Source organism: Hyperolius riggenbachi, chromosome 1 (genome assembly GCF_040937935.1).
Source record: "Hyperolius riggenbachi isolate aHypRig1 chromosome 1, aHypRig1.pri, whole genome shotgun sequence".
Taxonomy (NCBI): Eukaryota; Metazoa; Chordata; class Amphibia; order Anura; family Hyperoliidae; genus Hyperolius; species Hyperolius riggenbachi.
The window spans coordinates 258,159,108-258,180,901 of NC_090646.1; the positions used below are offsets into that span (position 1 = coordinate 258,159,108).

The 21,794-nt window shown below is 45.6% G+C and overlaps 1 protein-coding gene across 4 annotated transcripts in view; it reads left to right on the top strand.

Annotated features, from left to right (window-relative positions):
* RUFY3 (RUN and FYVE domain containing 3) overlaps window positions 1–21,794 on the top strand; it is a 108,190-nt gene that overhangs the window by 31,803 nt on the left and 54,593 nt on the right. The window contains exon 1 of one of the 4 annotated variants that reach the window (XM_068233325.1): window positions 9,112–9,929. The exons of 2 other annotated variants lie outside the window; for them this stretch is intronic. In XM_068233325.1, coding sequence (XP_068089426.1) covers window positions 9,752–9,929 — 178 coding nt within the window. In that variant the 5' untranslated portion in view covers window positions 9,112–9,751. Of the gene's footprint in view, window positions 1–9,111; window positions 9,930–21,794 lie in introns of those variants that run through there. One more of the 4 variants, XM_068233334.1, reaches the window with a different exon arrangement.

Consider the following 21,794-nt stretch of genomic DNA (forward strand, 5'->3'; position numbering starts at 1 on the left):
TGGTGGTGGTGGTGTAATGGTGTGGGGGATGCATTTCTTGGCACACTTTAGGCCTCTTAGTGCCAATTGGGCATTGTTTAAATGCCATGGGCTACCTGTGCATTGTTTCTGACCATATCCATCCCTTCATGACCACCATGTACCCATCCTCTGATGGCTACTTCCAGCAGGATAATGCACCGTCACAAAGCTCGAATAATTTCAAATTAGTTTCTTGAACATGACAATGAGTTCACTGTACTAAAATGGCCCCCACATCCACCAGATCTCAACCCAATAGAGCATCTTTGGGATGTGATGGAACGGGAGCTTTGTACCCTGGATGTGCATCCCACAAATCTCCATCAACTGCAAGATGCTATCCTATCAATATGGGCCAACATTTCTAAAGAATGCTTTCAGCACCTTGTTGAATTAATGCCACGTAGAATTAAGGCAGCTCTGAAGGCGAAAGCGGATCAAACACCGTATTAGTATGGTGTTCCTAATACTCCTTTAGGTGAGTGTACGTTGTTCACTGTTAAAGAGAACGCGGGGTGAGTTTGAAGAATGTTATCTGGATACTGAGGCTGGATCTGCCTATACAGCCCAGCCTCTGTTGGTCTCCCAAACCCCCCTAAGGTCCCCCTGCACTCTGCAATCAGACATAAATCACAGCCGCGCTGTGCTGGCTGTGTTTACATCTGTAGTGTCAGTCTCGGCTGCTCCCCCGCCTCCTGCAGGGCTCCGGTTCCTGCCCCCCTCCCTTCCCTCTATAATAAGCGGCGAGGGAAGGGAGGCAGGCGGGGACCAGAGTTCTGCAGAAGGTGGGGAGAGCAGCAGACTGACACTATAGAGAAAAACACAGCCAGCTGCGACACGCTGAGTGTCGACAGCGAGGCTGTGATTTATGAGGGATTTCAGAGTGCAGGGGGACCTTAGGGGAGTTTGGGAGACCGATAGAGGCTGGGCTGTATAGGCAGATCCAGCCTCTGTATGCAGATCACATTCTTCAAACCGACCTCGGGTTCTCTTTATTAAATCTCCCATTTTAAAGAGACTCTGAAGCCTCCCTAAATCACTGTTTTTACTTCACAACCCTGTTAAGCATTATTGTCCCCTCTGAAACTCTGCATCCCCGCGGCTGTAATCTCAATTAATCCCTTCAAAACCACTGGGCAAAAATCCACGACTTTCCCGGTCATGGATTCTGCTGCCTGAAGGAGGCAGAGCTTTGGGCTGTAGCTCGGCCTCCAGTTCAATCAATCTGCGATGATTGCCGCCTCTCCCCCCCCCCTCTCAGTGAAAGAAGACCGAGAGGGTCGGGCAGAGGCGGAGATTCGCACAGATTGATAGAGTGGAGGCAGAGCTACTGCTCAAAGCTCTGCCTCTACAGGAAGTGATCCCCTAATCTTCGCCAGGGGATTTCAGGGGGGATTGATTGAGACTGCAGCCACGGGGATGCGGCGTTTCAGGTAGGGCAATCATGCCTAACAGTATTGTGAAATAAAAACAGTGATTTAGGGACGCTTCAGACTCTTTAAACCATTTATGCCTTCTGAGTCATTTCTTATAGGAATGATCCTCTTTTGCAGGAACCTTGGTCTTGCAGACTTGTTAAACATTTAAAAAGTGAAATGAATAACAGGCACTTCCACAATCATTCTACTAATATAGCATGACCTTTGTTTTTGCTCTAGTTTAACTGAAATACCATACTTTGGTATTAAATTACCGCTGACTTGCAAAAGCCTTGTTCCTCCTGCAGGACGCTGCTCATGTGTTCCCAAATTAGCCCTAGATCTCGTCACATGCACTACGCTACATACATAGGCATTAGACTATGATGGGGATTAGATTATGAGCCCTTCTGTGGGACAGTTATGTGACAAGGACATCCTCTGTACAACGTTGCGCTAGATCGCAGCGCTGTATACATCTAATCTCTTTTTTTTTTTAATCTTTTTTTTTTTGTTAAAATCAGCCTGCCAGCTCTGATCGGTGACTGGCAGACTGATCGTGGCGACCCCCCCCCTTTGCTTACTGCACAGAATGAGCGCTCTAGTGAGTGCTCGTTCCTTGCAAATTTCGCCTCTTGTGGGATGACGCCTATTGGCGTGATGGAGGAACAAGGAAGCCACTCCGCAGCCACCAATCGGCATTAGGTGGTTGCAGAGTGGCTAAAGGGAACCTGAAGTGAGATGTGTGGGGGGCTACCATATTTATTTCCTTTTAAAGGACAACTGAAGTGAGTGGGATATGTAGGCTTCCATGTTTATTTCCTTTTAACCACTTGAGGACCGCAGTGTTAAACCCCCCTAAAGACCAGGCTATGTTTTACTTAATTGGCCACTGCAGCTTTAAGGGCAAGCTGCAGGGCTGCACAACAAAGCACACGATTTCTCTCCCATCCCCCCCCCCCCCCCCCTTTTCCCCCCACCAACAGAGCTCTCTGTTGGTGGGGTCTGATCGCTCCACAGTTGTTTATTTTCTTTTATAAATATTTATTTTTTTTAATAAAAATGCCTTTTTTTATTTTTATTTCCCTGCTCCTTCCCTCCCTCCCCTTGCCAGCCAATCAGGGTGATCAGCTGTCATAGGCTTCAGCCTATGACAGCCGATCACTGCCTAGCCTATGGAGGGAACAACCGTGACACACGGCTGTCCCCAGTACACTGCTGCTGCCGATCGCAGTGCTGTACATGTAAATAGACTGCGATCACGCCGTCTAACAGTCTCCCGAGTGGCAATAGCTTGGAGACTGAAGGCGGGGCGGAGCTCCGCCCTCCAAGCAGGAGATGCGCGCGCAGCCTACAAAGTCCTGCACCTGACTAGTGCTTGGCTGCTCTGGCATGGCTATCTCAGAACTGTCTCCTCCACATCCGATTCACTCGGTAGGGGGTCACTGTCAGGGATTGGCTGAAACTCTGAATCTTCAGGCTCTGATTCTTCAGAGTCTAATTCCTCACTGGATTCACCAGACTGGCAGATCATATCTACAATCTGCTGAGCAGTAAAAGACCTCTTCGCCGACACGTATAAAGTGCAGGACACTCTATATATATATATATATATATATATATATATATATATATATATTCATATATTCATATTCAGGACACTATATGATATAGATATATATAGAGATATAGATAGATATATTACACTATAAAGGACACAATATACCCTAACAAGCCTGTATTTGCACAGACAATATCAGACCCCACACTGACACTATATACTTAACCATATACACTAGGCCTGAACGATTTATCGTTTTTGCATCGAAATTGCGATTACAGAAACGGCGATTCTGTGATTGCCAGAGCAGCGATTTTTCCGATATCCCGCGCCCTCCCGCTGTGCATTCCAACTTGCCGCTCTATGGTCAAGTAGCAGCGGCTCGGTTTTTTCCCAGCGGTGGCTCACTATCACTCCATCCTTTCTCCCGCTGTGCGCCGCTACGTCATCGGCTCTCTTGCCCTCCTACTCTGCCTAGCGTGTCATGAGGTGGGCGGGCACGCGTGACAGACTCCACCTAGCGTGTCATGAGGTGGGTGCCGCGCGACAGACTCCACCTGCAGGCTCTCGCTCGTTTCTCTCAGCCTCCAACAGTGCTCCCAGCGCATAATCAGCTGGGCGGGCGGCAGACTCGGCCCGCAGGGTCTCGCTTGTTTTCCCTCCAGTGCACCTGTCATCAGCACTCACGCTCACTCCAGCTGCGCCTGTAACTCAAAAAAAGTATGGCCAGTAATCAAATCCTAAGGCTTGGAAATGGGAAATGGATTTATCACAGCTCCGCCTCCTTTGCACAGCAGAATTCTGATTGATGCAAACAGCATGGTGATCTCACTGATCTGTGCAAAGCTGTTGTGTGCTGGCCTGGTCTGCTGGACACTGTGCATTTAATAAAGGAGCTAAGTGAGCAGACTGATTAATCCTAAAATGGTTTGTTTCAGGCTTGATAACTGGCCAAAGTACATGGTGTGCATTGTGAATTTAGTACAAAAGCTTTATTTTAAGAAAATCGTGAATAGAATCGAAATCGCAATTTCTGACAGAAATCGTGCGATTCAATCTTTTCCTAAAATCGTTCAGGCCTAATATACACCCTGAACCTATATGCCACCCTATACACTAACGATATACAGCCCTATATACCCTACACTGTACACTAAACCCGATTTACCCTACACTATATATTAAAGCCTGTATATACACCCTTCACTATATACTAACGCCTATATATACACCCTTCTCTATATACTAATCCCTATATACCCTACAGGGCCTACACTATAAACTAAACCCTATATACCCCACTCTATATACTAAACTATATACTAAACCCTAAGTACCCTACACTATACGCTAAACACTATATACCCTGCACTATATACTAACCCCTATCTAACTGCAGTGAATATAAAATTACATTCCAGTGTAAAAAAAAAAATTCACCATACGCGCTGCCGAAATGTGCACAGCAACGTGTATAGTGGGAACAAAGCCTTATCCAGCATCAGCCAATCCCAGTCAGTGCCACATAACAGAGACTGTACTGTACAAAAAATATCAACGTCTGACTAGCATCACTAGATCCTATCTGAAGATTCTGATAGTGTCCAAATATTTGCACTGAAATGATAATACAGCGTCTCATATCCCAACAAAGTAATGAAAAAAATCATGATGAAAAATAAGAAAACATGCCTCAGTACAGTAGTTTTTGCTTTAGAACAGTTTGGGTATCTTACTGTGGCTATGTCACGAACATGCCTTTTCCAATCATATACCTGTTCACATTTCTTCATGGCACGTTTACAGTGGAAATGCTAACAAAATAGCGTTGACTACCTCCTTGGAGGAGCTGCTGACAGGTGCTATTAGCGGGCCTTGACTGGCTCTGACTGATACTTACTAATGATTTCAATGGCGCTGGCAAGCATTTTTCCATTAACTCCTATGGAGGTCAATTGACTATTAAGCCCCAAATCACAGGTGTGTAGTGTGAACTAGCCTGGCTGAGGAGATTGCTTAGTGCTGGCATTCTGCTAGTGCTATCACTTGCAATGTGTACAAAGGAATACATGCAATTTTGTCTTCTTAAAACAGAAGTTATTTGCTATAATTCATCTTTAAAGCCGGACTAAACTCTAGCATACCATGTGTGTTTTACAGAGAACAGCCTAATTCTCTCTTATCTGCATTACTCTCAGCAAGTTTATATTAGGACTTTCGGCTCTCTCTGAACTGTCCTGAAGTGTTCAATTTTTTGTGCTAATATGTAAACACAGGAGGTTAACCCTTCCTATGCTCATAGGAAACCAGGAAGTAAACACTGCAGGATATCTGTTGGAGCTCTATAAGTTGTAACAAAGAAATTTTTTTTCTTGTAAAGGTTATTATGTAGCCTATGTTTTAGAGCAGTGCTGTCCAACTGGCGGGCCGCATCCGGCCCGCCAGGCCACCTGCTGCGGCCCGCTCGTCTCCCTGGGATGCAGGCATGGCTTGCGCTATGGGCGCCATGCCTGCTCCCTCTTGTGTGGCCTCTCCTGTGTCCCCGCTACTGCCCCACAGCTCAGACCTTACAGATCGCGGCGACTGAGGTAAACAGAGTGTGCATGGTACCTGCACGGAGTACGTCACATGCGGAAGTGAATCATTAGTCACTTCCGCATGTGACGTTCTGCCGCGCAGGTGTCATGCGCGCTGTGCTTGCTTCAGTCGCCACGATCTGTGAGGTCTGAGCTGTGGGGCAACGGCAGCGGGGGGACAGGAGAGAGAGGTAACGGGCTCACTACTGGTGGGGGCACCTGTCACTATCTAGCTGGGGGGGGGCACATGTCACTAACTGGGGGGGCTCCTGTCACTATCTAGCTGGGGGGGAACCTGTCTATCTAGCTGGGGGGACACCTGTCACTATCTAGCTGGGGGGGGGCACCTGTCACTATCTGCGGCTCTAGCAAGAACCTTCGGCCCTCCACCATGGGGTCTGAAAAAAAAAAATGGCCCTCCATGCCCATGAAGTTGGACAGCACTGTTTTAGAACAAAGTCGAAGTTCTGACTTTAGGTCTACTTTAAGTGAGTGACGATGGTTTACCATGATGCAGCACTCCTGAATATGCAAATCATCTCTTTATGCCCCAGGAAGCAAGACTGGACATCTAGAACCGCTAGTTTATAGTGAGCTACAGGGCTGTGGAGTCGGAGCAATTTTGGGTGCCTGGAGTCGGAGTCGGGAAAAAATGCACAGACTCCGACTCCTAATGAATTTGTAACTGTAATTAAAATAGAAAATATGATAAAATGTTCTATTTCTCAGATAATAGTCATTAAAAATAATGTATATATACAGTATATATACAGTAATAGCTGTGCTTAGTCCACAAAAATGAAATAAACCAATCAAAATTAGTTACTTGTGCTGCTTCAATAAAGCAGTCCCTGTATTTTTAAGGTCAGATAAACATATCTGATTGTGACTGTATATATGATGTGTACACAGGAATCTCTTATATATACTAAATAACATCTATGCTGTAAGAATAAAGCCTGATGTGTAGCTGTGTCACTAATAGAGATGTTCAATGAGATGGAAATAATTCTGCACTGATGCTGATTTATGCAAATGTATGCACTCCCTTTGCTGATGAAATCAAATAATTTGATATGTTGTTAAAATTTGGTTTGGTGACTACAAATTAAAGGGTACCTGAGACGGATGAAAAGTAAAGTTTTATACATACCTGGGGCTTCCTCCAGCCCCCTTCAGGCTAATCAGTCTCTCGCTGTCCTCCACCACCCGGATCTTCTGATATGAGTCCTGGTAATTCAGCGAGTCAGCGCTGTCCGGCCGCATGCCGCTCCCACAGCCAGGAACATTCTGCACCTGCGCACTAGTGCTGCACAGGTGTAGTATGCTCCTGGCGGCATGCGCACTACGCTCGACTGGCTCAAGTACCTGGACTCATAGCAGAAGATCCAGGTGGTGGAGGAGGACAACGAGGGACTGATTATCCTGAAGGCGGCTGGAGGAAGCCCCAGGTATGTATAAAACTTTAATTTCATCTGTCTCAGGTTTACTTTGTTACACAGTAGTACTATACTCTACATATGCACTCCCCACAGAGCTGCAGGGAATCCACTGAGAATGCTGTGCACATTGAACACAGAGGTGTTGTCTGTCACCCATAAACCTTGTTCAGATTGTGCATGAAGAATGTGTAATAGAGGAGGAGTCTCCTCATTCCCCTGCAGAGTACCTGCACATCATTCTTACATGTACCCACACTTACATTGCCTAGGGCCTGATAGATGTTCTTTGTTCCGGTTTGTACCTTTTACAAGTACTCTTACCAAGGACTAGTTTTAGTCTAAAGGGAATAAATATAGTAGTCTACATATCCTTCTCACTTCAGTTGTCTTGTAAAATTCCTAAGCGTTGGCAGTTAAGAGACGAATTTCATGTTACACATACTTTTAATCAACAAAATTGTAATATGCAAATTAGAGGAGTCTGAGTCGGTGGAATCCTAAACTGAGGAGTCGGAGTTGGAGTCGTTGGATTTTTGGACCGACTCCACAGCCCTGCCTGTAGCGAACACATTTTACAGAGCCACTTCAATCCATCACTCATACAGCCTGTATCAGACTTTCTGGTTCTCATTAGTGCATGACAGGGATTGATATGGCTCTATGGTATAGGGATTGGGCGAGTACGAAATATTTAGATACCGGTAGCTCATGTTGACCCGGAACCACCAGGAATGTATAAAGAAAAAGGGACCTCTCTGTGGTAAGAAGGGCTGAAAATGGATGGAAGGGTCATAATCTCCCCCACAGGAAGTCATTATATGCTCTCAGCATACAGACTGCTGTGCAGAGTCATCCTCACTGAACTGTATACAATGACTTTTGCTTTGTTGGCCATTTGTGTCACTATTTTCCTGACAACAGGAGCTGATGCTGTGTAATTCAGTAGCAGATTTGTGTACACATTTATTGGGAAATAGAAGATATGTGACAGATGTGCAATAAAGTGAAATTGTGTGCAAAATGTGTTTCTTTTTGCTTTAATCCTCACGTATTTCATATCTCCTTTCAGTAAGCCTTTAGTAAATCATCCCTTTTTGTTTCCTTATGTATCTGCAAACCTTTATCTGGCTGGGAGTGGAGGCATAGAGGCTTGTCTTGAATATTTTAATGAAGAAAATAGTCTGTTGATTTTTTCTTTTTTTACTCCTTGAGGCCTGGAACCCACTGAAAACAGCAAACGCAAAACGCTACCGCTACAGTTTTGTCTGAGCGGTTTGCAAGTGGATTCATGCACGTTTGCGGTCGCGTTTTGCAACATTGTATTTTTTTGCTCAGCGGTTGTGTAGCGTTTTGCGTTTTTATCCTGATTGGTCCTGTGAATTATTTTTAATTTTGTTACAGTGTGCTGAACCGCAAAACGCTAGCAAAACCGCTCAGTTTAAGTTTTGCTGAGCGTTTCTGCTAGCGTTTCAGAATCAGAATCATTTTTATTCGCCAGGCACGACAGGGTCGTGCTCGGAATTGCATTTGGCACGTACAATTTCACGGATAAAGGATAGGACTATAGATAGCAGAGTCAATACTTTACATTGAAGCGCTAACGCTCCCAAAATGCTGCATGTCCTGCGTTTGCGTTTCTGGGAAACGCAAACGCTCCTGTGGAAGTTGCCCCATCCATTAACATCAGCTGAGCGTTTTGGCAAAACGCTAGCGTATCGCAGCGCTGCCAAAATGCTCAAAAAAACGCTCTTGTGGGTTCCAGCCCTCAAGGTGCTTTAAAACAGAATGGGATAGTAAATCAGTAAAAAGGAACAGAAGGCAATCAGCCAGTCTGGAAAAATAATGTGTGCATGTGTAATTCGCTCTGAGAGGACCGTTCATTTTCTCTGTGTCTTAAGAACGGAATGTTTTTTTGCTTAGCTGTGTCACATGGATTCAGTCTTTTGGCTGACAGGATTAATGACAATAACCTCATTGTGTGTGATTTGATTCTTGGTTTGCTAGTAGAGTCTGAAGCAAGGCGGAGTTGCTGTGTGGGGAGGGGAGGCTGTCACTGAGCAGGCACTGGGGTTGGTTACGGAAGGAGAGAATATTTTAATTGCTCTTCCTGCATCAGCAGCAGCAGCAGCATCCAGACAGCATCCTGGGACTTGCTTACGTTCGGAGCATCTCTGGTCACATGAGTGTGAATTTTCTCTTCTCTTCATTAGTCAGCCATTTTGGTCAACACCCTGCTTACTGCGCACAACCAATCCTACAAGATCACAAGTGCCTGGGCTGTGCAGACCTGCTGCCCTCTTTGAAACCCTCGGATTTCAATAATTGCCTCAATTTTGTCATTCAGGTCATAGTGGATTAATGCTTTTAATTTCCACTGATTGCCTTGTTGAATGGAACAAAGGAGACTTTTGTAATCTGTAGTTAGTGCTTTTTGCAAGCAGCTTTGACGTGTGACGATTGGCAGCGGAGCAGCAGGGGGGCGGAAGAGACAGACACAGGAATCCACAGCAAGCCAGGGAGGAAGAGCATCTTTCCTGTATTGTTGTAAAACGGAAAAAACAGTCCTACAGAACATTTTGCATAGCCCTGTATTCTATCATTTTGCATGAGAGCCGTGCAACTTTATATGTTAGCTTAAGGCCTTCCTCAAGCATAATCATTTCTGGAGTTTTGAAGGCTTCTCCCTGGTGCTGTTTGTTATTTTCGAGAGGTTGTTCTGCTACCTGAGCCATCATGACGGCTCTCACTCCTCAAGGCGACATGCCGACGCCAACCACCGACAAGATAACCCAGGCTGCCATGGAGACCATATACCTTTGCAAGTTTCGCGTCTCTATGGATGGTGAATGGCTCTGTTTGCGTGAACTTGATGACATCTCGCTTACTCCAGACCCTGAGCCTAATCCTGAAGGTATGGGCCTAATCAATACCATGGCAACATCCCACAATCCTCTGTTTTATCATTCTTTATGAAAACCAGAGCTAATGGTAGAGCAGAAAATGACTCAGAGCAAAATTAAGAGCATCTAACAACCTTCTGCAGTATGTTTTGTATACTGAGAAAAGTAATAGCTTTTTATGTTGCAATTGTGGCATTTATGATGTCAGAATTAAAATATTTAAATGCAGTATAGGATTAAGATAGCCCATTCTCTATTACCAGTATTTATTATGTGACATGTCCCCTTCTCTATCTAAAGGATAGATTTGAAATAGCTATTGCTTTTGTCTGAACTGGTGCTCACACAATCCTTACTGGGCATATGTGTGTAATATTGTGAGTGTACAAAGAAGCATTTCATACTCTACTATAAGACAACACATTTTGTCTCTTGAAGAGCAGAGTATTACAGCAACCATAACATTGAAAGATCTACATTTTTACCTTTACATTGACTCATGATTTATTGGTTTAGGATTTGTAACCTTCATATTACCTTTGTCATGTCTGGTGCAGTGATACGCCTTCAGTGAGGATTCCTAGGCTGCTTGCAAGGCCTACATGGATAAAGTTAGATTGGATTACAGACCACTGTCAGTAGGCAGTGTTTTTCCTGTCTCTCTGCAGCAGAGAAGAGGTTAATTAGTAATGCCTCCTCCCTTGTAGAGCTCATGTCATTCTGCCTAAATAGTTTAGAGACAAAAGGCTGGTAGAGCACAGTAAAAGCTGCTGTCTGCCTGTAAATCCCCATCTCCATGATTACCTACCTTCTGTGAGCTGTGCCCTTACTACATCCCCCCCCAGACTCTTCTTTGTTTTCATGTTTTTTTCTGTGATGGGAGTGTGAGTATAATCTGCTCTGTAAATTGGAAAAGTGTAAACAACTCCTCTTGCCTAAATGCCTTCTATTTCCTTTTCTTTTTTGTTTAGAGAATGTGATCAATATTTTTCTTTCCTTCTTTTTTTTTTGCTATGTTAACTATAATACAGCAGAGGAAATTAATGGTTAATTTGCATATATTCAGCAGTGGTGCTCTGAGAGACATCTCGAGCTCACTCCAACCTGAATTATCGCAAATTCTTTCTGTTTTAGGAAAGCAAATTTTTGTTTTTCTTTACAGCAGAGGAAAGAATGGTACAGAGGAAATAGGGGTAGTGAGAAAAGGAGTGCAGTGCAGGACTCTGTTTGGGACTGATCCATCTAAAGGGGTTCGTTAAAGGGAACCCAAGGTGAGTGATATGGAGGCTGCCATATTTATTTCATTTTAAACCATACCAGTTGCCTGGCAGTCCTCCTGATCCTTTCTCTCTAATACTTTTATAGACCCCGGACAAGCATGCAGCAGATCAGGTACTCTGACTCAGCTGACTCGGGTTTTACTGTATTAGCCATATGCTTGTTCCTGTGTTTTGACTCCGACACTACTTATGCCAGATCAACTGGGCTGCCAGGCAACTGGCATTGTTTCAAAGGAAATAATTATGGCAGCCTCCATATACCTCACATTGGGTTACCTTTTAATGGTACATGCTTGATCAAGCAGTTTTACCAAATCTATGTAGTCTGTATTTTATAGTTTTTTTTTACTTTGGGTGTCCCATAATCAACCCTGATTGCCTGCCCACCAGCTGAAACCAGAGAGGATAGGTAGTAAGCTGTATTGCAGTTGGAAGCATATTTAGAACAATAAATAGGCGTGTTGCCCTCTCTCATTCTATTCTAGATGCACTAAAATAATGTTAAATTGATCTGATTGGTTTGAGTTTACAGTATTTGGTATACCATTTTATTCTTTATACTGACCCTGATTGGTCATTGCTTTCATATTACTGTGTAGCAAAGTACCTAATATAATATGTTGTATTATAGTCATACGTGATGGAAATAGTTTCTTATTAAAACAGATTAACATTTATCCACTAGATTTGTAAGCTCACCTCCATGTATGTATGTAGTAAAGGAGATCTGTGTGGTGGTACTTAAAAGGTGATTACCCTTGTGGAAGCCTTCACAATTATCTCCTACCTGAAATTGCTGGCCTCTTAGTTTTTAGGGCTCGTTTCCACTGTAGCGGTGCGGAATCGCCTGGATTCCACCGCTGAAGAAATCGCATGCGGCTGCGTTTCCCCATGCGGTTTTACCCGCGATTTCGCATGCGATTTCGCATGGCAAGGTGCCAGGCGAATTTAACCATGTCAATGCCTGTGAAAAGTTCCATTGCCTTTCATGCGAAATCGCGGGGAAATCCGCATGACAAAGCCGCATGCGATTTCCCTATTGAATGCATTAGTGGTGATTCACCCGCATTCCTGCCGCACGCGAAATCTGACGACCCTGTTGTGCAGATTTTTCCCGCACCGAAAAACGCCGCCGCCGCCGCACACGTGGAAACAGCCCCATCCACTAACATTGAGTATGCGAATCCGCATGCAGTGCCCGCATGCGGATTCGCTATAGTGGAAACGAGCCCTTACTGACACATTTTCACCTCACTGAATAAGGAAGTATGGGCAATCTCACAGCCCGTGGCACAGACAGTAATAAAACAGCAGCTGAAAACTGACTGGGGAGGCTAAACTTTTTTTCCGGTGTGGTAGAGTCCAACAACTTTAGATTTGATAAAATTTGAGGTTATATTTTCTGTGGAACAATCCATTTACTTTAAAAGAGGCTAAGGAAAATGGAAAATTAACCCTTAAAGAGGAACTGTAAGGTGGAGATGAACTTGCCCCCAGTGTGACGCTGATGGCAGGTTTATCAGTGAAAACTCAGTTCTCAGAGGGGAAAAAGTCCTGCAGCCAATGGAAATCCAATTGAAAAGGTTAAGTCCCTGCGACTCAGTGACGTTAGTCATAGGCCTAATTAAAATCAACCTTGGATGCACAGCCTTGTAATGACATCCCATGCAGCTACTTCCTGCACACTCCCCACTGGTTCACAAAATAGCTTTGATATACCCTATCTCAGGAACCAGCAGGACTTAGGGGCTGCAATATGGCACAGCTTGGGGAGTCTCCTCCCTACACTAATTTAGAAGTATGTAGGAGGTATGAGTGCTGAGCCATCGAGGCTTATATATCAGCGCCATAATCTAATAATGTAGAAAATGTGATCGGCCACAGAATTGTCACAGTTCCAGCATAGTGGCCTATTGGCGAGCAGAAAAATTGGTTCAGCAGCAGCACAGGATCAGACACAGCTCCAGCATAGCAGCCTAGTGGGGAGCAGAGAAATAGCAGCAACAGCACAGGATCAGACACAGCTCCAGCATAGCAGCCTAGTGGAGAGCAGAGAAATAGCAGCAGTAGCACAGGATCAGACACAGCTCTGGCATAGCAGTCTAGTGGAGAGCAGAGAAATAGCAGCAGCACAGGATCAGTCACAGCTCCAGCATAGCGGCCTAGTGGAGAGCAGAGAAATAGCAGCAGCACAGGATCAGACACAGCTCCAGCATAGCAGCCTAGTGGGGAGCAGAGAAATGGCAGCAGCACCACAGGATCAGACACAGCTCTGGCATAGCAGCCTAGTGGAGAGCAGAGAAATAGCAGCAGCACAGGATCAGACACAGCTCCAGCATAGCAGCCTAGTGGGGAGCAGAGAAATGGCAGCAGCACCACAGGATCAGACACAGCTCCAGCATAGCAGCCTAGTGGAGAGCAGAGAAATAGCAGCAGTAGCACAGGATCAGACACAGCTCTGGCATAGCAGTCTAGTGGGGAGCAGAGAAATAGCAGCAGCACAGGATCAGTCACAGCTCCAGCATAGCGGCCTAGTGGAGAGCAGAGAAATAGCAGCAGCAGCAGCACAGGATCAGACACAGCTCCAGCATAGCAGCCTAGTGGGGAGCAGAGAAATGGCAGCAGCACAGGATCAGACACAGCTCTGGCATAGCAGCCTAGTGGAGAGCAGAGAAATAGCAGCAGCAGCACAGGATCATACACAGCTCCAGCATAGCAGCCTAGTGGAGAGCAGAGAAATAGCAGCAGCAGCAGCACAGGATCAGACACAGCTCCAGCATAGCAGCCTAGTGGGGAGCAGAGAAATGGCGGCAGCAGCACAGGATCAGACACAGCTCTGGCATAGCAGCCTAGTGGAGAGCAGAGAAATAGCAGCAGCAGCACAGGATCATACACAGCTCCAGCATAGCGGCCTAGTGGAGAGCAGAGAAATAGCAGCAGCACAGGATCAGACACAGCTCCAGCATAGCAGCCTAGTGGAGAGCAGAGAAATAGCAGCAGTAGCACAGGATCAGACACAGCTCTGGCATAGCAGTCTAGTGGGGAGCAGAGAAATAGCAGCAGCACAGGATCAGTCACAGCTCCAGCATAGCGGCCTAGTGGAGAGCAGAGAAATAGCAGCAGCCACACAGGATCAGACACAGCTCCAGCATAGCAGCCTAGTGGGGAGCAGAGAAATGGCAGCAGCACCACAGGATCAGACACAGCTCTGGCATAGCAGCCTAGTGGAGAGCAGAGAAATAGCAGCAGCAGCACAGGATCATACACAGCTCCAGCATAGCAGCCTAGTGGAGAGCAGAGAAATAGCAGCAGCAGCACAGGATCAGACACAGCTCTGGCATAGCAGCCTAGTGGGGAGCAGAGAGAAATGGCAGCAGCAACACAGGATCAGACACAGCTCTGGCATAGCAGCCTAGTGGGGAGCAGAGAAATAGCCGAAGATAACGGTGTGCAGCAATGGCATTTGTGATTCTCATTCAGAGAACAAGAATAGCTTCCTACGGCGCCCTAAGAGATCTGAATAAACTTTGGTATAAAGGGTCGTCTTCTACTAAGGGAATAAAATAAATCCCCTCTGGCTCTGTGTGCCAGTAGTAAACATGATTCCTCTCGTGCTGCATGAGGCATTTTTCTCCTATACCTCACTGACCATGTAAGATGATTTTCTCTTTTGCTTACTTTTCCTTTTTTTTTTTTTTTTTTTAAATCCTCTCCTTATGCTGGGAATACACGGTACGTTTCTGAGCCATTAGCTCGATTGATAATTTCCGACATGTCTGATCTCCCGTCCGATCGATTCCGCACTCGATTTCGCATAGGGAACAATGGTAAAAGATAAGAAAAACAAGCAAAAGATAAGCAAATTGACTGCGGAATCGAGCACGAAATTCAATCAGGTGCGAAATCGAGCGCGAAAATCGAGCCGTGTATTCCCAGCATTAAACTTCCTCTTTAAGCTGCCCATCAGTGATACAATCTTTATTGTCCAAAATCTTACCAAATGTTTGTAGTAGAAGGCAGGGCTGGCAGGCTTGAGCAAAACTTGTTTGTAGCCCCACCATCCCACCCCAGGATGTTGATGACCAGCCCTCCCATCCAGGATTTTGATGCCCACACTGGTTCATTAAATTATACTGACAAATGAGCTACAAATTAGCACATTGGGGCACATTCACTAAATAGAAGTAAAATTGCCGTGCGTATAAAACACAGCAATTTAACCATTGCTTATGCCAGAAGTGTAGCGCATGTTACATTAGAAATACGCACATTATTTAATCTGGTCTGCGCTAGTACGCAACTGGAATAAGTAACGCCTCCTGTGCATGGCAGTTTATCTGCTATTTATTGCCTGTGCCCCATTGTGTTTTTACTTACCCAGGCCCTGGAAACCGATCACTTCTGTGCAGTTGTCCCTCCTCCTCCTCTCAGTACAAGCTGCTCTGATAAACCAATCACCGTCTGTGAAGCTGCCGCCGCCCCCCTACATACATTACCTGATCCGGCCGGCGTGAGTCCCCCGGTCTCCGCTGTCTTCTTCTCCGCGCTCGGCTCCAGGGCTCCAGCTTCACTTCCACTCCGGGGAAGTTTGAACAGTAGAGGGCGCTCTACTGTTTAAACTTCCTGCCGGGACAGGAAGAAGTGAAGCCTGCCGGACTCTGAGCCCAGCGGTGACAGCGGGGACACGCGCTGGCGGAACAGGTAATGTATTGCGTCGGTCGTTGGACATTCGAACGTCGCCATTGACGCACTACCGACCCGCCGACGATCAAGTGAAATCTTCCGCACGGACAGTAACAATGGGAACGATCGATTTCGGCCGGAAATCGATCAATCGTTCAGCGTTTGCGCAACGATTTCACAGCAGATTCGATCACAGTGATCGAATCTGCTGTATATCGGTGGGAAAATTGTTAGGTATATGGGCCCCTTTAGAGAGATTGGAATAGAGTAGAATTCTCTGTTTCATTCAACGTAGTGCTGGTGTCAGACTGTAGCCTCCAGTCTCGGCATAGCCGATTAAAATAGGGAATGGGCACAAACCCTTATGACAGTTCTAAAACTCTGTTTGTTTTAGCCTGCTGTTGTAGAATATTGTGGACAGGATGACACCGCAGTTTAACCCTCCTGGCGGTACGCAGTTTCTGTGGCTGCGTCCGTGGGAGGGATTTTTTTAATTAAATTTGTTGAATCCATTGTAGCTAGCACCAGGCTAGCTACCATTGTTCCCAAAGTCCCCCCGCACTCTTCTGATCCCCCCCGATCGCCGCCGCTGTACTTTACCTAGCCGCGATCCCGCAAGAGCCGCATCCTCCCCAATGTGCTTCAGTCGTCGCTATGGTGATGATCAGACATGACGTCTGACGTCGTCGACGTCATGCGCAATCCCGATCCTCCCCATGGTGAAGCCTGGAGATGATTGGAGAGGCTGGGCCATCGCGGGATCCCTGGGGGGTACGTAGAACAAATGCGATCGGGGGGGGGGCCTCTGTAGAGAGCGTAGGGACTTGGGGGCAATGGTAGCTAGCGAACTGCTAGCTACCACGGATAAAACAATTTTTATTAAAAAAAACAACCTCCCGGGGCAGAGAAATCCTCTGCGGCGGCTACCCTGAGTGTAGGTCAGGGTTACCGGCGGGAGGGTTAAGTGGTGACTGTCTAAATTTGTCCTTCGAAATTGGCCACCTGACAAAGTAGCAAGTTCTCCACTGGTGTGCAGAAATTGGAGACAAACAGAATCTTATGAGACTGTGGTGTGTTTCTAGCAGAAGCCTGGAGAAGTAGCCTACATGCTATTGTTTGCTGTTCCTTTAGGGCAAATTCACACTGGGTGCTCTGGCAGCTCTTTAGGGCTGGTTTACAATAGGCACTTGCCTGCCACTTCCCGCGATCGCGATTTGTTGGCAAAATCTTGCGATTTGCTCTTTGACTCCCATCAATAGAACGAGAATCGCAGCGCAATCGTCCCAAAGACACTGCATGCAGTGGGTTTGCGATTGATCTAAATCGTAAACGCCGCAATTTGAATGTATCCATAGGGATGTTAAAATAGATAGGTAATATAATCTCTTACCCACAATGTTTTAAAAGAACAGGCAAATGTTTGTGATTTCATGGGGCAGCCATCTTTTTGGTTGAAAGGAGGTGACGGGGAACATGAGACACAGTTCCAACTGTTCTGTGTCCTGATCACCCCTCCCAGAACAGCAACATCAGAAAGCCCATCATGCTTTGCACAGCATCAGGGGAAAATGCCCGGGCAGATTTCTTTGATGGGGTGGAGCTTAGCTTCTGTGCAGTTAAAAATGAGGCTTGGGTAAGAAAAACAAAGTTCAGATGCTGTGAAATGGTTCAAGAAACATCAAGCCTTTTCAGTGCTGCTGAGTAGATTTTTAGTCTGGAGGTTCACTTTTTAAAGTAGGAGGAGGATTTCCACTAACAGAATTTTTGGAAACTATAGTGCGAAACCGTTACAGTAGTAACAGTTTGCTGTCTAATGAATGGTCAAGGATAGTTTCGGAAGACAACTGAAGTATAAAGGGCTAATTATGGGGCTTATGCTAGGTACACTCAATGCAATTTCCCGGTACACTCAGGCAATCTGACAGGAATTTGTATCATGTGTGCATGTCCAAACTGCTCCCGATCGATGACCAGCAACAGATTGGACATGATGGAAATAATCGTTTGGGAAATGGCATCGTTTGTACCTAGCATAAGAGAAGCAAAAAAGTGAAAGGGTATATATTACTAAAGCTAGTGTAGGGTAATCATTGGTTTAAGGGCCTCTGAAGGACTGAGTAAATTGTCAAAGCCAAAGAATAGTCCACACTCACCGGTCACTTATCCTGAAATTATTTTAAATGACCTGACCATTATGTTTAATATATATTCAGATTGGGTTGGGCCTTGTATCTTTTTATTTATTGCAAAAGCTGTGGTGTTTCTTTACAAAACCTTTTATGCATAAAGATGCTCAAAGATGCAGACTTGTGAATGTGACCCTGCTCACCAGAACCGAGGCCGAGTACAGAAATATAGTTTGTGTCTAAATAGACCAGGTTATAAATATTTTGTCCTCTGTCTGTCAGGATACATGGTGTGGGTAGGCACGCTTGACTTGAATAAATAGAATTTTAAAAGTATGCTCTGATTAATAATGCAAATATATTGTTATTGATTTATTTCCTGTAGAAGGGATATCACAAGCCAGCAGCTGCCTGTTTGTGCTCACGTCTACAATGAATCATGCAGCGGTCCCCAACCTGGGGTCCACGGCCCCCTGGTGGTCCATGGCCAGTTTTCTAGGGGGCCACGGCGGATCTGGCCTTTCTCCCTCTCCCCCTCCCGCGGCCGCCGCTCCTGTTACCTTAGGAGCGGGCGGCCGCTTCCTTATATTCCCCATAGCCGCTCTCCTTTTTGCAGCAGCTTTAACAGCATTGCGTCACACGGCTGCTGAAAGGAGGAAGGAAACGGCAGCGGTTCCCATGGAAACGGCGATGCATATCGCCGCTACAGGAAGCCGCTGCTCTGCTTCCTTCCTCCTTGTAGCAGCCGTGTGACGCGCTGCTGTAATAGGGGATGCGGCTAAGGGGAGAGCGGATACGGACAAGCGGCCGCCAGCCCATAAGGTAACCGGAGCGGCGGCCGCCGGTGGTGGGTGGGCACTACCTACCCATACTAGGGCGTATTACTGGGCACTATACTAGCTATATACTGGGCACTATGCTGGCTATATACTGGGCACTATACTAGCTATATACTGGGCACTATACTAGCTATATACTGGGCACTATACTAGCTATATACTGGGCACTAAACTGGCTATATACTGGGCACTATACTGGCTATATACTGGGCACTATACTGGCTATATACAGGGCACTATACTGGCTATATACTGGGCACTATACTAGCTATATACTGGGCACTATGCTGGCTATATACTGGGCACTATACTAGCTATATACTGGGCACTATACTAGCTATATACTGGGCACTATACTAGCTATATACTGGGCACTAAACTGGCTATATACTGGGCACTATACTGGCTATATACTGGGCACTAAACTGGCTATATACTGGGCACTATACTGGCTATATACTGGGCACTATACTGGCTATATACAGGGCACTATACTGGCTATATACTGGGCACTATACTGGCTATATACTGGGCACTATACTGGCTATATACTGGGCACTATACTGGCTATATACTGGGCACTATACTGGCTATATACTGGGCACTATACTGGCTATATACTGGGCACTATACTGGCTATATACTGGGCACTATACTGGCTATATACTGGACACTATACTGGCTATACTGGACACTATACTAGCTATACTGGGCACTATACTGGCTATATACTGGCCACTATACTGGCTATATACTGGCCACTATACTAGCTATATACTGGCCACTACTAGCTATATACTGGACACTATACTAACTATACTGGGCAACTAAACTCCCTATACTGGGGCAACTATGCTAGCTATGCCGCCGCGCCCCAGCCCACCGCCTCCCAAACCCCCCCCCCCGGTCCCCGGGAAAAAAATTTGGTCAGAAAGTGGTCCCCGGGCCGGAAAAGGTTGGGGACACCTGATATACAGTACTGAGTGTTTTGTTCCATTAGTCAAGGTCTGCTCTACAAACCATGCCTGTGACTGACTTTGGTGGGCAATGCTTTTAGCACTGTTCAATGTGTTTGCATCCCCTTAGCAAATCAGGCTCTGTTCTACAATAACTGTAGCTGTATAGACTTTAGATTCATAGCTGTCCTTGTAGATGGTGGGAATCATGTGACCACAAAGTTATTGTAGCCTCAGGGAATCCCTTAATATCTGTGTTTGTGTGGACTCAAACTACATATAGTACACCCAGACAGTATACACAGTGCATCACTTTTTCACAATGTATTATGTTACAGCCTTATTCCAAAATTGATTCAATTATTTTTTTTCCTCAGAATTCTACATACTGACATAATAATGTCATAATGACAACGTGGAAAAAGTTTACTTGAGGTTTTAGCAAATTTATTAAAAATAAAACTGAGAAATCACATGTACATAAGTATTCACAGCCTTTGCTCAATACTTAGTTGATGCACCTTCGGCAATCGGATTCAAGTCTGGTTTCTGGCTGGACCACTCTAGGACATTCAGGGCTCGTTTCCACTAGAGCGAATCTGCATGCGTTTCCTGCATGCAGATTCGCTCAACCAATACAAGTGGATGGCGCCGTTTCTGCACAGCAGAATTCGCCGTCAGAATTCGCACGCCGCACACCCGCACGCGAATCGTCGGTCATCTAACTAAATAGGAAAACCGCAAGCACTTGAGTCTTGCGGTTTTCCCGGCGTTTCTGCGTGTGATTTTGTTTAAAAACCCATGTCAATGCTTGCTGGCATTGACATGGTTAAAATTGCATCATTAAAATCGCGAACGATTCCGCGTGAAAATCCGCATGGAAATGTCAAGGAATCCGCAACCATATGCGGATTCGTTGACGCGTTTTCCGCGAGCAAATCGCGACGCACAAGTGGAAATGTACCCTCAGAGTTGTTCTAAAGCCACTACTTTGATATCTTGACTGTCTGCTTAGGGTCGATGTCCTGCTTTGAGATGAACCGTCACACCAGTCTGAGTTCAAGAGCCATCTGGATCAGGTTTTCATCCATGATGTCTCTGTACATTGCTGCAGTCATCTTTCCCTTTATTCTAACTAGTCTCCCAGTTCCTGCTGAAAAAGATCCCCATAGCATGATGTGCCACCACCGTGCTTCACTATAGGGATGGTATTGGCCTAGTAATGAGGGCTTCCTGGTTTCCTCTAAACTACCTGTTATTCACACCAAAGAGTTCAATTTTTGTCTCATCAGACCAGAGAATTTTGTTTCTCGTGGTCATGGTCAAACTCCAGGCGGGCTGCCATTTGCCTTTTACTAAGGAGGGGCTTCCTTCTAGCTATTCTGCCATACAGGAGGCTTAATTAATGGATTTCTTCAGAGATAGTTGTCCTTCTGGAAGGTTCTCCTCACTCCACAGAAGACCTCAGGAGCTCTGACAGAGTGAGCATCGGGTTCTTGGTCACCTCCTTGACTAAGGCCCTTCTCCCCTGATCATTCCATTTAGATGGCCGGCCAGCTTTAGGAAGAGTCCTGGTTTTGAACTTCTTCCACTTACGGATGATTGAAGCCACTGTGCTCATCAGGACCTTCAAAGCAGCAGAATTTTTTCCGTAAGCTTTCTTAGATTTGCGCCTTGAGACAATCCTGTCTCGGAGGTCTACAGACAATTCCTTTGACTTCATGCTTGGTTTGTGCTTTGACATGAACTGTCAACTGTGGGACCTTTATAGTGTGTGCCTTTCTAAATCCTGTCCAATCAACTAAATTTACCACAAGTGGACTCCAATTAAGATGCATAAACATCTCAAGGATGATCAAGGGAAAGAGGATGCATCTGAGCTCAATTGAGCTTCATGGAAAAGGCTTTGAATACTTCTTTCTGTACGTGTAATTTCTCAATTTTTTTATTTTTAATAGATTTGCCAAAACCTCAAGTAAACTTTTTTTCACG